This window comes from Ischnura elegans, chromosome 8 (genome assembly GCF_921293095.1).
Source record: "Ischnura elegans chromosome 8, ioIscEleg1.1, whole genome shotgun sequence".
NCBI classification, from domain to species: Eukaryota; Metazoa; Arthropoda; class Insecta; order Odonata; family Coenagrionidae; genus Ischnura; species Ischnura elegans.
Genome location: NC_060253.1, coordinates 19710673 through 19729601, shown reverse-complemented (window position 1 = coordinate 19729601; position 18929 = coordinate 19710673). Strand labels below are relative to the sequence as shown.

The following is an 18929-nucleotide window of genomic DNA, read 5'->3' as shown; positions in this document are numbered from 1 at the left end:
TGTTTAACAATACAGTTTGTATGCATGTCAGTGCAGACAATGGCTCCATCTGAAAACAATGTACAACACCTTTAAAAAGTAATCTATTGCTATGTGGAAACAGTTTTTCTTCCACATGGATTAAGAGAAGAAGCATCAAGAATAGTCACTTTCTTAGCCAGTAACTTAAAAAAAACATGATTTTGCCATAGTCAATTGAATAAAAAAACTAATTCGAAGATTTAAGACAATTTCTTGACAACATACTGTAACAATGAATTAAAGCAAGGATTAGCAATAAAAATAGCTGAAATGACCTTAACTTATTCTCTGGCAGCATTTAAATAGGTAAGTTGACAGAGTATAAAATCAGATCAGCATTAATATAAAGAAGTTATTTCATCTTTTCATCACAACATGTCTGAGTTATCTACAATACTGGCATGGAAAGCAATGATGATAACCAATTTTTTAGTTAACGACACAGGATGAATTGGCTCCTCTTATTTTCCTGACTATTTACGGCCATAAAGGAATGAGGGAACAACTAACAACGGTAAATAGGGTTGAATCAACCAACAATTTTGTTTTCTGAGAATACACCATCTCACATTTATTCCCACCCATGATTCCTTTGACATCACTACTGGGTAAAATAGAAACCTTTTGCCATTCAAATGGAAGAGGTATCTATTTGTATCACTAAGTTCCTTCTTCTCCATCAATAGTTCACTGATTTCAGTAGTATCCTATACACATTAATTCCCGACCAGATAACACCAGCCAAAATTCAATTGTCAATAGCAGTGTCAACTGGCAACAGTAAGAATTGCCTACCTAGAAAACCCATCTCAAAGAAAGTCTTTGAAAATAAGCCAGAAATAAAATAGACGACTGATGAAACAGATACCCTAGTCACTAAAATGTATAAATTGTACTAAATGGTTAATAAGAAATGGCAGAGTAAAATTACATCAAGAGTCCCAAAAACAAGTACTCATTTTCATGAGTTCCACATTGTACATTATTACTATAAAAGGTGTACGACTGTAGGCAATACTCCACAATGTGAGGAATAAATTACAAGACAAATTTGTAACATGAAACTGCAGCGATTACTCAATTAGGACACACGTAATAAGAGATGTAACTCTGCCAATAAGCTCTCATTAACAAAAGAAGCCTTACATTCAAGATGGGATTCTTTGAGGCAGGCAATTGTGCCGCGATAATTTTTAAATTTCCACCCATGGCACACAGCCGAAATACAAAGGATGACTGAGTTGCAGTAGAAGCTGATGAGAACAAACGGCGATGATCAGGAGATTGACATTCTTTCCGACGAGAAGGCTTGAGAGGTGCTCTTCCAGTAGGTGGTCCATACCTATGGACGCAGCCCTCACATTCTTGCGCGAAGTGGAGTAGATGAGCCGCAGGAGTATGCCCCATCAACAATATGTAATGACTGACTGCATTGCATTATTTGATGCAATTTATCTGCTGCTTCTGACGGTGCAGCAACACTAAATTTCAAATGAGACTTCCAGAATCTCGTCCAAAGGGGGAGGTAGCAGAGATGACATTCCAACATCCATGTAAGCCATGAGCAGATGTGGAGTACATTCATTACCCAACCATAGGTTTTTACAGAGCATCTCTGAATATACAAAACATGTACAGGATGCCCAAATTTAAAGGTAGACAGAGTCTTCACTGTGTGTGCAAGATAAATAAAAAGTTAATTTAAGGCAGTTAATCAATTAGCGATTGAAAATTCCTCATCAGCCTGCAGCATGTAACACACTCTTCAAGAGGAAATTCAACCAATGGCACACACTGCGATGAGACTCCTTTCCTTTAAATGATTACATTCACACCACATTAGCCCTACCGAAAAAAAAAAGAGATAAAGGAATCATTTTCATATTCCCACAAAAGCAATTATGGAAAACCTTGAGCAAACAGCTTTGCTCAGGAATTGGCCAACCTTACAGTGATCATGGAAAGATCGACAATTTTGCGCTGGTAACGCTGGCAGAAGGTCGCGGCTGAATTTGGGTGAGCAAACTCCACCCACGCACTCCGCATCCCAGGAACCATTCGGATGCTCTGCCACAGAAAGATGATTTACATCACATACAATACACAACACAAATGAGGCTTCTTCACCATGAAAAACTAACCGTATGCAATAACAGAGATGGGCATATAATTTACATTTTACTTAAAGTGAAGTACCATGGAAAACTGTGGTAGGTACGTAACTTTCGAAATTACCACAACCTTAGTGTAATTTGAAGTACAAAGCAATTGATAGAGAAAGCACCACTACAGAACAAAGAAGGGAAATAAACTAGGATAGAACTATCAGGGTTCCCACTTTATCTAAATTATAAAATTCACGGTTTTTTCCAGATTTTCACAGTCTAAATGTCGTCAAATTCACGGTCTGTTGACAAGCATTTTCAGGCAGAAATATTGATCATGCAACAATCACCAACCGCACGTTATCTAAGAACTTAACAAACGCGACAGATACCATGAATGCAAATGCAGTAATGGAAGTGCTATCTCTCATGACCTATCGTTAGCAGAATTCAGCGCCGGCTAAGGGTTTTGAGTGGGAAAATGGGGGGGCAGGGTGGCATGGAAGTGAAGTAATGTCTCATTTTTCACCGGGGTTAATAAACACTTCGGTTACTGATCTTCCAATCACAGGCTTAAGGTCATTGTACCGTCAATGCACAGGGTCCAATTTGTTAATAATTACAATTTCGCTACAAATGTACGTGCGCAGATAAATGCATGGACAGTGCCTGCAAATGACTGACCTTGAAACATGTTTCAAGGTCAGTCATGCATGATCGACACGATGATTTTTCTTTTGACACGTCAATCGTATTTCTACAATCAAGATTTAGAGATTTTTGAGGTTTTATGACGGAATTCACGGCTTTTTCCAGGTTTTTTCACGGTAGACGATATTCACAGCTTATTCATGGTTTCGTGGGAACCCTGACTATACACACAGCATAAGTTAAGAGGTAGAAATCAGAGACAAATAAGCCCAACTCTAAAGGTTATGCCATTTACCTTCACTCGTCCCACAGCCATGCACATTTTTCTCAGGTCTGCTTCAGTTGTGGTGACCGCCAAGTTTTCCACGACGACTGATCCTGTTGGCATGGGACTATCGGCAGATATGCAGTCTCCTGCACCACCCGCTCCACCAACGTTCTGCACAACGACCTTCCGCCCTTGAAGTTGCTAAGAAAATGAAAATAAAAATACGTAAATCTGATTAACTGGCCAATGCAACAGAATGGAATTATACCAGTCACATAAACCCAAATTTGGCTTTATAAACATTCCTTCGGGTAGTTGGGTCCAAATGCTTAAATTTATGATATGCTAGCAAAGAAAATAAAGTCATCACTTGTAAAGAATTACTCACTTGGTCAAGGCATGGATGTAGGATGAGCAAAATGTTGCCAACTTGAAAATAAAGTTTCCTAATGTAATCAGATTTTTTCGACATTCACAGTCCAAATTCCACTCACTTAAACTACGAAGTAGAAGATCGATAATGCAGAACAGACAGAAAAAGGGGTATACCGGAATTAAGATTTTCTGGTGTTTGGATGACTTTCTTTTCAGTGAGTAATTTTACTAACCATAATACTGCCGACATAACCAGCATGATGAATGAACAAAAATGGCTTAGAGACTATAACAATCTCTCCACTTTGATCTTCTGCCTACCAGCAGAGAAAAGCAATGAAAATTTAGAAAGAGTCGATCGAATCTACTGGGTAGTGCTTCTTCACCAGCATTCTTGCATGAACGCAGTGCCGGGAGCTTCAACTCTCCAGCTGGGTGATTTGTCTTCACATAATGATTTGCTCTTCTGATCCCAACACTGGACAATGTTTGTAAAACTTTGATCTAATAGCACTTAGTCACTCTTAAATCATTAATGACTACATATCGTATCTTTCACTTCTTGAATTTGACTTCAATGCAGACAAACTGCAAGAATACCCCCTCTGGACTGGTGTAGTGATAAGAGAAAGAAAATGCTACCTGTTGGAATTTCTCTCATAGGAATTTGGCCAACAAATTAATGCCAGCAGAAAAGAAATGATCAGAAATCAGCAATGATAGACAACAATCCACTAGGATGCTTTATTCCCACTTATTTTCTATTTGAACGAAGCTTTCAAAGCAACCCTCTTGAGAGTGGATCACATACACTATACAGTTGATATACTTTTTTTTGTATGTTTAAAAAATTACCTGCTGGTTTGGCACCGGGACGTTTACTTTGACCACCCTTTGGATCATCTTGTTGGCCTGGGCTTTTGGCTCCGGACTCTGGGCGATTCCTTGCTGGGGGGGAAGCATCTGCACAACACGCTGTATGGCACCAGGCGTTTGCACCTAAGTTGCAATTCATCAAAAGCACAACCAATGTTAATACAGGTGCTCAAATTCTCAGACTTTTCCATGCAAAAATTATGATTTTCCCACGAATTTTATTCAGAAGAGAGACATTGATGGAGCAGTAAAAATTGAAAGAGCAAAAGAAAGTTGAGGAATCACATTTTCTTATGCCAATTGTACTAACAAATTCACGAGGCCAAGGCAAAATAAAAATAAATATTTTCCTTATGATGGGCTTCATCGGTCACTGAACAGCTAAGCCACCTTCACTCTAATGCAAATTTTCCCTAATTTCCCGAACAAGTTTCAAAAATTTACCCATACTTCCCAGATAGTATTGGTTGTCTTTCGGTCAGGTTTGCTTTAATGCCAGCATCAATTTTGAAATTCCATCCCAGCATGAGTCAGTCATCTAAAAACCAAGGTCAAAAACAAGCGGGAGGCAGGGGAGTTTCTCCCTTAGAGACGTATTTTTAAAATGCTCCTGTTTGCGTGTCTTATTCCTAAGTATACTCGTAAGCATTGTGCTGTTGAGTTGATGCCTCGGAGGAGAATATGAAAAAGATCGCACGGGGTTTTTTATTAACCTTCTAGCGAGTACACTAGTGGGCGTCCCGTGGCATTTATAACTGCAAATAGCAATTGCATACCTAAATTAGAGAACATTTTAGATTTGAAGGTAATTTTCATTATGCCCTTAGCATGATTTTTCAAAAGGAATCTTCAGATCAGGGATACTGGCTTACAAAAAATATTGGAGGGCCCAAACTGGGGTTCTTGCCCTGGGAAATTTTATAAGAAATGAGTTTAAGTTTTATAAGCATTTTAGAGGAGTCATATGATCAACATTATAACACTGGTAACTCGAATCTGGACACTCTGGGGAAAATCGACAAGCCTGATATATTTTTTCCTCACACCCAAAACAAATTTTTGAGGGGCTCGGGCCCCCTTAGGCCCCATGGAGTCGGCACCACTGCTTCAGATGCTATAATAAGGATTACTTCAATTGGAAATTACATTGTAGATAAATCTGGAATGAAGGACCAAAATATGTGCGAGCGGGGTCGTGTGCCCCAGGTTATGATAAATGAAAGGCGAGGACAACTCAAAAGCGAATGTGTATTTATTTCCCGCATGACTTCCAGCAAAGGGCACGATCACCTTTGTCCACACGCTCCTGCTTTTCAATACTGATAGGAAAAACCTAATGACACCCACACGAAAAGTGAAAGGGCTTGAATGAGAGAGGATCACTGACCCTTGGGTAATGGTATTGCCAGGGAGCCCTCACTCTGAAGGATACGAATGAATTCCCCTAGGTGGAAACCACAGGAGGAAGGGGTCGACCGAAAAGGCCAGACTCGGGAATCCCCAGAATCCTTGAGAACTGCAACACTTGCCACATAAGCCGACAAGGGGAAGGTAAAAGACCCAACATTGTTTACAAAACGTCTACAACCAAGGATAGACAAAGCCTCCTGGTGATTCATATCATAGAGACTACTTTCTAAGCAAAGGCGAGGGTCTGGGGTGCAAATGAAGGACAGAGATTGGCCATGCAGTAGGTGCAGGTATTTCCAGCTTCTCCTTCTTTTTCAACTTCTTTTGCAATTTACAAATTTTCGCTGAGAATATCAGTGCATATGCTGTCGGTCAGTGCTGTTTTAATGCTGAATAAGGACAAAAAGTTGTGCCCTTTAACGGCCGCAGAAAAACTGAAAGTGATTAATGACCCTGAGCAAGTAGAGAACCGTGCAGCAGGACAATATTTTGACGTGCCGGAGGCATGTGTAAGAAGATGGAGGAAAGATATTATATTACTGATATATATAGCATTGATCCAGACAAATAGGGGAAGAAGATCCTTGCGGAAAATCTGCCAGCTACCCCATCCTGATACAAAGGCTGGCGCACTACATCAGGGATAGATGAAAATTTGGCTTTGGCGGAAAAGTCTCGATGGAAACGTGTGTTTTTAAGGTGTTTCTTTTAAGGAAATAGCCAGAGAGATGAAGATCAGCCATAATCAGTTTAGGACAAGTGAGAGATGGGTTTGTGGGTTTTATTGATGGAATGGCTTTTCCATTAGAAGAAGGACGACAATTTCTCAGCGCCTTCCCGAAATGTACTAAGAGACATTGCTCACCTTTCGGCATTACGTAATTGGCCAAAGACAAAAAATTTGTACTTTCTAGGCCAAATCAGAATGCAGACCAGGTAACTGGGTACAAAGAAATGCCAATTGAATGCACAGTCAACGAGAAAGGATCAAAATCCATAACGTTGACAACTGGAGGATGAGAAAAACAACAGTGCACCGTCATGCTAGCAGCATTGGCGGATGGGAAAAAACTTCCTCCATTAGTGATTTTTAAGAGGAAAAAACCTCCCGAAAGAAAAACTACCTCTAGGCATTATTGTTTGGGCTGAAGAGAAGGGTTGGATGGACAATAGTTAGGTGCTGGATTGGATAAGGTGTGCGTGTGTGTGGGAATGTCGCCCAGAGGCTCCGCTCAATCTTCCTCATATGATTGTCCTGCACAGTGTATGCGGCCATTCAACAGATGGCGTGAAAAAATATCTGAACGTCGTAAAACTGACCAAGTAATTATTCCTGGGGCGTTGAATTCAGTTTTCCAGCCCCTAGATGTCTGTATAAATCGTGCCTTCAAGGCTAACATAAAGAGGCATTACACAGAGTGGATGGCAGGCAGAGTGCATGAAACAACACCAACAGGACGAATAAAAAAACCAGGTCTAACGATAATATGACTGTGGATCATTAGTTCTTGGAAGTTGATTCCTGAAGACTTGGAGATAAAAAGATTCAAGAAGTGCTGCATTACAAATAATTTGGATGGGTGCGAAGACTTTATGACTCGGGATACCATTGACGAGGCAAATTCTGCTGGAGAGGGCGATTATACCAGCAACATAGAATGAAAGTCTTTGAAAATGATCATTACATTTATTGATGAGTCCCATGATTCATAACTTAATTTCTTTTTTACTTCTGAACCGTGTATTATTTCTTTTGCCGCAGGGTGACTTCATAATGGATGTGACAGGACATGCTCCATACCTCGACACCAATCTTATTTATAATCAGCCGTTTTTATGTAAATTATGTGGTTTTGAAAAGTTTCAAAATGTATTTCGTAAGAAATAAATAAATGCTTTTACTCCTACACCCATGTCTCGTATAGCGCAATTTCGATTAGCGCAATTTCGATATAGCGCAAATTCGTTCCTCGGGGAAACATTGCAACGCAGTGTAGCCTAATCACAAATCTTAAACGCTCTCATGATAAAACGTGAACTTGCGCTAAGTACACACAAAATTGCTATCATTTTACGCATATTAATATTATTGCTTGCCTCAAATCTTCTTTTTTGCTTATTATTAATCGAAATCCGTTGCTGTGCAATGGCCAAAAGTATTGCTCGTCATTAGGTCCAGATAGCCGGCCTACCGAAGTAATTTATCTCGTCTCCTTAGCAGAGTGATAATGGTTAATTTAGATCATTAATTAAGCGTGGGGCTAGTGGAAATGAGTTTGTTTTAAGCAGTACTGTTTGAGACGTAATTTTTGCCGTCATAGGTTATCGGGCGATTGACTTCCAGGTAGAGGGTCAACGCTAAAGCCGTCAAGGTCATCGGATTTTCATGGGGGAGAAATGGAGCGGTGGCCGAGTTGCGTATGAATGGCATCAACTCATAAAAGGGTCCGCTATAGAGTCTCAAACACAATGGCTTCGTTCCCTCCCCGCAGTCGTCGGCCCTCTGCGTCTCAGGAATACAGTTCAGCAGTAGAAGGTGGTTTCGATAGAGCCATACAGAGTAAAAACCAAGAGAAAATGGCAAAAAATAGGAATGCGGGTAGAAAAATCAAGAATTTATCAAGTAAAACCATAAACCCAGATGAGAAATTGAAAGAGGTCAATTGCTTTGAAAATGGAGAGCATCAAAGCGATATTGCGCATAAGTTTAAACGCACGATGCCTTATTCTGAATAAAGACGAAGTTAAAACATCAGCGACCTCAGCCGCACCAACTTTAACCAAGCGGTCTACACATACGGAAAGTTCATAGTGAATCAGTACAAAAAGACGAGAGTGGCAATCGCTCCGAGACATTTAGTGAAAGCTCAGGTTGGTTCCAGAATTTAAACGGCAAGCAGGTATTTTCAGTGCGGCGATATCAGGTAAATCTGCAAGTGTTGATAGCGCAGCCACCACAACATTTTCTGATGAACTCCAAGCTGTGATTGAAAGTGGCTCCTTTCCCCCTCCATTAGTTTTTAGTGTTGACGAGACGATATTCTTTTGGAAAAGAATGCATTCTCGTTCATTCATTTTCAGGGAAGGAAAACCTGGGTCAGGTTTCAAGGCATTTAAAGACTGTTTCACGTAGCTGCTAATGACTCGGAGGACTTCAAATTAAAATGATTTAAAATTCATAAACCCCGCTAGCTATGAAATGGCGTTCAAAGTAGCATTTTCTTGTCATTTCAATGAGCGACAAAAGGGCCTGGGTGACACAATAGTTGTTTTTAGACTGGTTTGAAAAATCGTCAACTGCCGGCAATGCATAACGAACCCCTGAGATAGCAGATGTTAGCCCACCCGCACGACAGAAGCGAATTTCAAAAGCACGTAAGAATTTTTTTAACGTGAATAAAAGTATTTGAAAGCTTGCATACTATCTTTAAAGATATTTTAAACTATAAAAATTTATATAAATAATGTTTTCTAAGGCTATTTATGGGAATATATATGTTTTAAAGGAAATTGAATACCCAAGACCTGTGCTACCAGGAACGCATCCCTATCTTCCCAATGTTAAAACGCTCTCGTATAACGTAAATTCGTATAGCGCAAAGACCCCAAGGAACGCATCCCTTGCGCTATACGAGACATGGGTGTATTGACAGTCATGGTTTTCACTGTGATTTTATTTTTTCAGATTTTCATGTCATATAATCCCTAGTCCATCGTTTTTACCTGGTTGACACTAGGAAATTTTGCATTTCATATGTTGGCATTCCCACTTGCCATCGCTTTCGGCAAAGAGTAGTTTGTATAAATTGAATTCCGTTAAAAAGATATCGTCCTCACAATGGCTATGACTAGTCCATTTGGAAAACTGAGTGGAAAACGGCATTAAAAATTAAACACTGGTGTGGACTGTTCAACAATAATGAATTGCAGCATGACCAGACTTTCTTTATTTCAATAAATATCGATTTCTCACTCATTCCAAAGTGTAATAAAAAAAGTATAAATTTTAAGTATTGAAAGGGGACAATTTGATAGCCATCGACAGTACAAGCATACACCTGCAACTCCTCGCCATGGGGGAAAGAAAACTTCTGCATTTTTTTTCTTTTTTTTAAACCTCAGCTCTGATGCTCTCAAAATAGGGGTGCGTCTCTTAAATGCGCTTTCATGGTAATTATGAAACCCTATCCATGCACGAATAAATTTTGAAGAAATCTGAGAGCATACCTGTTGACCCTGAGAGTTGACCACCACTTGCCCCCTCCCTTGCACAATTGGCCGACCAGGCTGTGGGCTCCCTTCCACACTTTGACCTCGACCCATCGGCACCACTCTGCCACCCATGACAGGGTGGATGGCAACCTGGACAAAGAAACAAGGAACACGACCAAAAATTTAGAGGTTTGTATTGAAGAACTTTGTAAGCACATTTCTTTGCAGGAACACCAACAAAGACACCATATTTTTACTACAGCAGACTCCCGATTATCCGGCTGTGGTATACCCGTGTTGCGGATTATCCACGCATGATTTTCACTCTCGCTCAATATTTTCCGCTTTATTTATAAAAAATAAAATCGGTCGCAAAATCACCGGAATTACTGCATTTGAATGCTAGGATACGACGGGCTTAGTATTTCCATTAGATTCCCCTTCGTTAAACGGAACCGATTGCACGCTAGCTGCATTCATGGGAGCTCCATGTTCCTGTTTTCCAAGCCTCGCAGTGTGCGATCGCGCTCTGTGATCACGGATACACGTCCCGCAGCAGTTGGACCCTGGGCAACTTGTGCTATGTGGCGTGATGGCGTGGTGCCTGAAAGTGTTGTTTCCGACGTCGAGCAGTGGTTTTGAAGCATTTTTCCACTTTTCTGTATCCATGATCACACAGCCACCGATGCATGGTTTTCAAAACCAGTACCTACATGGAGCCATAATAATACAAGTACAACCTTGTTATAACCACTAAAAAGATCGCGGACTGGCAAAGAAAGCTCTTAATGAGTCCGGGAAGCACTCCAACATAACAGAATAACTGTACAAATAATAATACAGTCGAATCCGGATTTAACGTCTTCGCATTTAACGTTTTTCCGCATTTAGCGTTTATTTTTTGCGGTCCCGATTCATTCCCTATTAGGACAATGTAAAAATTATCCGTATTTAGTGTTTCCGCATTTTGCGTTTTTCCGCATTTATGGTCGTAAAAATTTGTCCCGCTCAAGAATTTTTTGCCCGATTTAACGTTTTTTCATGACGGTTCATCCAAATCTTCGAATTTATGCTCATCAACAAGAACAGTCTCATGAAAGTTTACCAAGAGTGGATAGAATCTATCGGGGAACGCTTCTTCAACTGCTTTCTTCCGCGAGCGCAGCGCTGCGACCTTCAACTCGCAAGTAGGGTGATTAGTCTTCTCGTAACGTTTCGCTCCCCTTCTGATCCAAACACCGGGCACTTTTTGTATCAGATCCGATCTAATGGAGCAAAGTCATCCCTTAATAACCTCGAACTACCTTATCCTTCACTTCTTGAACTTGACTTCGATGATACGTGACGACTGATGACACGAGTTATCCTCCGCTAGGGCCGCTACAATAATGGTTTTCTCGTTATGTTTTCAATTGATGGCTTATGCTCCTTTCAACTCTACTCCCAACGGGCAGTCGATTATTAGCCCAATATTTTTCCAGTCGGCTACTTTCTCTTTTCAAAAGAGGAGACCCAATATCAATTGCGCAGTTCACTAGAAGATTCTTTCTACAATCCATTCGAAGGTCAGTTTCCACGGAGGAACAGCGAAAGAACAGAGGAAGTGTTTCCCCTGTCATGACCGTGAGTGAGAGCATTCTTTCCCTACGGAACAACATTATTTTACATCGTAGTTTAGATATCCCGGAGCAAATTTATCGACATGCGGCTGGTTGATATCGCTGTCGATTCAAAAATATTTATCGGGAGCTAATTAATGTCAAAAGAGAATGACAATCGGAGTTTTGACGAACTACCACGGTCCATGACTCTAAATAAATCGTTAATGCTGGAAAAAAAATCACCGCATACTCACGGTAGAATAGACGAGCGCGGAAAAATACGAAAATCCGGCAGGTATCCCTTGGTGGTTGACTTCGACATCATAACCCTGACGAAATTGCCAAACTCCAGAGGCACTGACAATTTTTCGGATGAAATCCAGTTCTGTTGTAGATTAAACCTTTTCACTTAACAGAGTTTAGCTAATCGTCATTCAAGGTCCAACCAAATTTTATTAAAAGCTGCCGAGAAACAAGGCGAGTCAGAGTCAAGGTGATCAGCGCGCCGCGTAAGCAACTTCTCGCGGCTCCATTCGACCTGCATAAGGCCGCGGATATATGACAACGAATCTGGTGTTATCATCGTGTTAAATCACCATCGACTTGTACTCATACTAGAAATAAGATTCTACTTTTTTGGATGACCTCGAAATCCAAAATGTGTGCATAGGAGGCTTTTTAAAGGCTCATAAATCCCTTGTTTTGCCGAGGCAACAGAAAACGTTAAGTTGGCAAAATTCCAGAAAACCTCCGTTTTACTAGATATTCGGTAGTTTATCATTCGAGATTAGCGATCTTTTGCTGTCCCTTTATTTCACTCATCTTTAATGACGATTTTTTGAGAACCTACTTACACCTTTTCTTATTATATTAGAAATGCTATAGTCACCTACAGGTCACTTTTACAGAAAAAATTCTAAATTTCATCGAGATCACTGAATTATGGATAAAAATGGAATCACTAATGCGCACAGTAATAATCCGTGTGGGAATGCTTTTAAGTTGATGTTTATTAGAATTTTCTTAAAATATTTCATTAAAACAATTGTCATCCTCTCATTACTTATTTTTACTACCCATTTTTTTTAGCCGATTCCTGAAAAGTATTATCCAACCTTCATAGGGCAGAGAACATTTCATTAAAGAATTTTTTGCTACATTCAGCACCTTTTAGGCACTTGAAATAATATTTTTTATTCATAAAAAGCCATTCCAATCATTACAGACCCTAAAACCTGAAAAAATGGCAGGTCCTCATTTAGTGTTTGTCCGCATTTAGTGTTTTTTATTTTGTCCCCCCTGAAAAACCTTAAATCAGGATTCTACTGTATATTGTTTGTTTTAATTAAATTATGAATACGACAAGACATTAAAGTGAAAGTTTGGGTCATCAGTGTTTTCCGATTATTCGTGCCGCGTCTCCCCATCGTTAGCCCGGATATTCGGGAGTGTGCTGTATTGTGAAATAGTTATCCAAACACATTGTATTTTTACAAGATTTTAAAGCTATAGTGCCATTAATTTAATGATGATTATTAATTAGGGATGGTCAGATTGGATACCTCGGAACTAAATGTCCGCGGATTTTGCCCTTCACGGAATACTTCGAATCCCTGAAGACATCAGATCTGGATCCGAAATTTTAAATTTCCACTTCGATTACTTTTCTGAATATAGTGCTCCTATTCTCCATTTATTTTTTTGTGGTTCTCTTTTAAATGGTGGGTAGTGAAATGATATTTTGTAATTTGTAATCAATGTAGAACCGTGAAATAAAATGTGATTATTGAACATGGAGAACACAGCTATCGCTACTCAAATAAAATCATTTTAATCCTTCCAATGCATCACGTTTCATAAAATATTAATTATTCATGTATACTCTGAATTTTTTAACATTGTTAAGCTTTCAAAATAGTTATATTGTTCTTCAAAATGGTGCTAAACCAATGAAAATTCGATGACAAGATACACTCGTCATTGCTCGGTTTGGCATTGCAAGTTCATGACGAGCTAGACTCGTCATAACAGCGCAAGGGGTTAATGCTTCAGTGAACGCAGCATCCCGTAAGAGAGAGTCGAAAGAGCTTTGAGCTGACCTCCACTTCCACACCTTCTAAATCCGAAATTTTAAATTAATGCTTCCATCCGTTATTTTGGAGCCCACCCCTCAATCCAACATCGCCCAAACAGAACAATTTTCAAAGAAACAAGCGTAGTTATAGCCCCCTCAAACAAGTAGAGACGGACCGGATAATCCAACTGCATATATCACGTAGCTCGCCTGGCTTCACTTAAAAGGCAACGACATTGCATAGATCAAGATCTAGTTTTTCCAGAAAGACATCGCAAACTTGATAAAGACTAAAAGATCTGACATGTTTGTTCTTGACTCCCTCATTTGTGGTCTCGTAGCTGGAAAGACGGAAGGACAGAGGGACTGCACTCCTTCTCCTCCACCTCTCCTTTACCCGCTTCTGCTTCCCATCCCTTCAACAACGTCACAGAATAGCAAGATCTGACATGTTCATCCTTGACTTGTGTTCCGGCAAGCAGTGTGGCGGCAAGGCAGGAGGTGCGGCCGCCACACCCTCATTCAAGGTCTCTTAACTTGAAAGATGGAGGAACGGAGGGATCGTGATCCTTCCCCTCCACCTCTCCCTTGCACACTTCTGCTGCCCACCCCTTCCTCTCACTGAGCGGTCGTCTTGTTCTGTTTCTGCACCTCGTCGCACGTGAAGTCAAAGTTGTTCTAAATATTGCCAATTATGTAGCAGATTGCACAGTTGCAATTTAATTTATTAACATATTGATAAAAGTGTACTTCAAGAAACATTTTAATTGAGATAAGGAGAGCTCAATGTATGCCATGTGCGTGCACTTTGGCGTGAAACTATCGCGAGAAACAGCAAAATCCACCTCACCACAACTGAAGCATTTACGGGTTAAACACAGGTCAGCATGCGATGAGAAAGTGACAAAATTATGGGGAAATGTGTGTGAGGAAAATTTGAATACTGTCAAAAAACTTGAAAGTATATAATAATGGTTTTTAATCAATTAAATTTTCAAAATATGTATGAAAACCTAAATTGAATTCCTTTGATCCCATATACTTAGAAGAGCGATGGATAATTACTTTGTTTTATAGCAGGCAATAAAAAATTCATTTATATCCGAAGATTCGACACCAGAAATTAAGTATCTGTTCTGGATGCGAAAAAATCCTGGAGCCATCCACCCCTATTATTAATCATGACAAATTTGAGGCTTGCCGATATGATTGGTGATCCATTAATGTGCAAGTATATGCCATCAAATGCATTGCAATGGGAAAATCAAGCACGGCATCATTCTTTGGACAGAAGATTTCTGCATACCTTATTCTAGAATATGCATATATCTGCTTATTTTAGTGGCACATCATCAAAAATATTCTACTGGCAGAGAAGTCTACACCTTAACTAAGATGACAAGAGCACCTGGATAAGAGAAGAAGCAGAGACAGTGGATACCAGGACAATAACTAATTTTGGAATGATGCACAAAGGTTAAGAAATGCGAACAGCAAAGTCTTTTCTTAACCTTTGTGCATCATGAAGGAGTTTCACCATGTTACGCCAACCACCATCGCATTTAATTTTGGAATGTTATGATGGTTTGAAGATTTGGTGGACCACTGATCAGATTAGTATAAATTACAAACTGCAATAGAAGTTTTAACAGTTTTACCAAGAGTGGGAAGGACAATTTACAAGATATGATGGTGGAACATCATGGAAACCAGAAAGACTACTTAAAATCAGCCTATTTTTTAACTGTGCAGTGTAAGATCTTCAAGGCTTTGATCACATTCGTACAATTACCCTTGAGAATCCTGTCAAGTTGTAGCTGTTTTGTCAACCTTTCTTTCTCATAAATGAATAACATATTCATAACAGTAAATAGAAGGTATTGTTTCTCCGAGTTGTCAAGTTGTTTTTTAAAGGATTCGTTGGTAACAGAATTTTCAGCTATGGAGTACACCCATGTCTCGTATAGCGCAATTTCGATTAGCGCAATTTCGATATAGCGCAAATTCGTTCCTCGGGGAAACATTGCAACGCAGTGTAGCCTAATCAAAAATTTTAAACGCTCTCGTGATAAAACTTGAACTTGCGCTAAGTACACACGTAATTTCTATCAATTTACGCATATTAATATTATTTCTTGCCTCAAATCTTCTTTTTTGTTTTATATATTAATCGAAATTCATTGCTGTGCATTGCCAAAAGTATTACTCGTCATTGGGTCCAGATAGCCGGCCTACCGAAGATTTATCTCTTCTCCTTAACAGAATGATAATAAATAATTTAGATCGTTAATTAAGCGTGGGGCTAGTGGAAATGAGTTTTTTTTTCAGCAATACGGTTTGAGACGAATTTTTGCCGTCGTAGGTTACCGGGCGATTGACTTCCAGGTAGAGGGTCGCTAAAGCCTTCAAGGTCATCGGTATTCACGGGGGAGAAATGGAGCGGTGGCCGAGTTGCGCATGAATAGCATCAACACATAAAAGGGTCCGCTATAGAGTCTCAAACACAATGGCTTCGTTCCCTCCCCGCAGTCATAGGCCTTCTGCGTCTCAGGAATACAGTTCAGCAGAAGAAGGTGATTTAGATAGAGCCATACAGAGTAAAAACCAAGAGAATATGGCAAAAAATAGGAATACGTGTAGAAAAATCAAGAATTTATCAAGAAAAACCATAAACCTAGAAGAGGACTTGAGAGAGGTCAATTGCTTTGAAAATGGAGAGCGTCAAAGCGATATTGCGTGGAAGTTTAAACTCACGATGCCTTATTCTGAATAAAGACGAAGTTAAAACATCAGTGACCTCAGCCGCACCAACTTCAACCAAGCGGTCTACACATACGGAAAGTTCATAATGAATCAGTACAAAAAGACGAGAGTGGTAATCGCTCCGAGACATTTAGTGAAAGCTCCGGTTGGTTCCAGAATTTAAACGGCAAGCAGGTATTTTCAGTGCGGCGATATCAGGTGAATCTGTAAGTGTTGATAGCGCAGCCACCACAACATTTTCTGATGAACTCCAAGCTGTTATTGAAAGTGGCTCCTTTCCCCCTCAACTAGATCTAGTGTTGACGAGACGATATTCTTTTGGAAAAGAATGCATTCTCGTTCATTCATTTTCAGGGAAGGAAAACCTGGGTCAGGTTTCAAGGCATTTAAAGACTGTTTCACGTAGCTGCTAATGACTCGGAGGACTTCAAATTAAAATGATTTATCATTCATAAACTCCGCTAGCTGTGAAATGGCATTTAAAGTAGCATTTTCCTGTCATTTCGATGAGCTACAAAAGGGCCTGGGTGACACAACAGTTGTTTTTAGACTAGTTTTAAAAATCGTCAACTGCCGGCAACGCATTACGATCCCCTGAGATAGCAGATGTTAGCCCACCCGCACGACAGGATGGAATTTCGAAAGCACGTAAGAATTTTTTTTAACGTGAATAAAAGTCTTTGAATGCGTGAATACTATATTTAAAGATGTTTTAAACTATAAATATTTATAGAAATAATGTTTTCTAAGGCTTTTTATGGGAATATAGATGTTTTAGAGGAAATTCAATACCAAAGACCTATGCTACCAGGAACGCATCCCTATCTTCCCTATGTTAAAACGCTCTCGTATAACGCAAATTCGTATAGCGCAAAGACCCCAAGGAACGCATCCCTTGCGCTATACGAGACATGGGTGTAAAAGGTAAGCAGAGTTCAAATTAAAACGATTTTAAATACACCAAAGGACGAAGTTCACCATGAAAAAAATTTGACTTAGCCTGGATTCGAACCAGGATCTCCCAATTGCCGCTCGGGCGTGTTTGCCAGTTACACCACCAAGCGAACTCTCAGAGCGAACTTCGGGATGGATTTTACGAAACAAGATGTTGACGTCACAAGTCAGCACTATGGTATATGTCGCGAAGGTTATGCTTACTAAGCTACTGTCTGGGTGAAAAACCCTATTTTGTCGCTGTTCGGCGACAGGGAACACCCCAGCACCATGCTGCACCAGTGTGCGTGACTGCGTACATAGTCACTTGTTTCATGCAGTGCTTTACAATGATTTTTATTTCACCTTCCAAAAGGTAAAATAATGAAGAAAAGAGATTCACAAAGCTCTTTTCTCCGAGTTACAGAGTTCCACGTCAGGTAAGTGGACAGGCACCCTAATTTATGTGAACGTGGCTCACCTTCTTCCTCACCAACTGGCCTTCCTCATTTTTCACCTGAATGATCTTGGTCCGAGGGCCCATCTGTTGCTGAGGACTGCTCATGGGAGAATTGGCCACTGTGACCAAGTTCTGCGACCTTATCTGTTGGTTCACCATTTGACTGCCCATGCCGCCTCTCATGCCACGGATGGCCATTCCACGACCCATCGGCTGGGCACCATGCTGGGCCCTTACTGCCTTCAGAGCAAGCAATGCCTTTTTCCTGGCAGCCAGCAGCTGGAATTACAAAGAGGAAATTGCAAACAAAACATAAAAATAATAATAACAATAATGATAACAAATAATTGAGCACATACTAAGAAATCACAAAAATGAAATATGAAATGACAGCTTACAATTGAAGGCATGTAATATCATCACCATCACCAGGTAAGACACTGCAGTAACCAAATCAAATATGACGTAGTCACTGCCCATGAAGTCTGATTATGCCTTAATATATTTATTCTGATACGAACATAAAATAAAAATGATACTAATAATAATTTTTTAAAAGAAGAGTAGGCGAGCTGCGGTTAATTCCCTCATTCTAGAAGAGCTTTAGAGAGGATTCACTCAAATATGACTGTAAACAGTAATGAATCACAGGGGGCCCATTCCAGGAGTCACTGAGAGGTGGAGACACGCTTAACATGAGATTGTGATGTCATCAACTTCTCTGCGGAAAGGCAAAGGCATCAATTTTTTACTGGAAGTAGCCCGAGCTAGCTTAATTTAACAAGCTAGCTGCCGTAATCTTTTCAAAAGGTTACAGATCCTTCCCCTACCTTGTATATATATTTTTTATGCTGAGACGTTAATCAGAGAATTTAAATAAAAGATGTGTCTTACTATGAATAATTCATGATTATCATACAAGAAGTAGAAATAAGTTAACAGTGAGGCAACAGAATCTTTCTTTCTACAGTAGAGGGCTTATCAATTTGAGTATTAAAATTTATAATAAATTACCCAAAGCAATCAGACCTGGCCTTTTTAAAGCCAAATTAAAACATTATCTTCTAGAGCACTGTTATTATTCAATTGATGAATTCTTTGAGGATGCCCTGCAATTCCTGTATTATATATGTATTGTGATACAGGGTGAGTTTGTTTTATTTTTGACTTGTTATTTATG

At 39.8% G+C, this 18929-nt stretch overlaps 1 protein-coding gene across 1 annotated transcript in view; it reads right to left on the bottom strand.

The window, feature by feature from the left end:
* Positions 1-561: 561 nt before the first annotated feature.
* LOC124163494 overlaps positions 562-18929 on the bottom strand; it is a 45601-nt gene continuing 27233 nt past the window's right edge. The window contains exons 9-14 of the mRNA XM_046540439.1: positions 17771-18028; positions 9934-10068; positions 4276-4419; positions 3073-3246; positions 1972-2088; positions 562-1866 (exon numbers count right to left, since the gene is read on the bottom strand). Coding sequence (XP_046396395.1) covers positions 1861-1866; positions 1972-2088; positions 3073-3246; positions 4276-4419; positions 9934-10068; positions 17771-18028 — 834 coding nt within the window. The 3' untranslated portion in view covers positions 562-1860. The remainder of the gene's footprint in view (positions 1867-1971; positions 2089-3072; positions 3247-4275; positions 4420-9933; positions 10069-17770; positions 18029-18929) is intronic.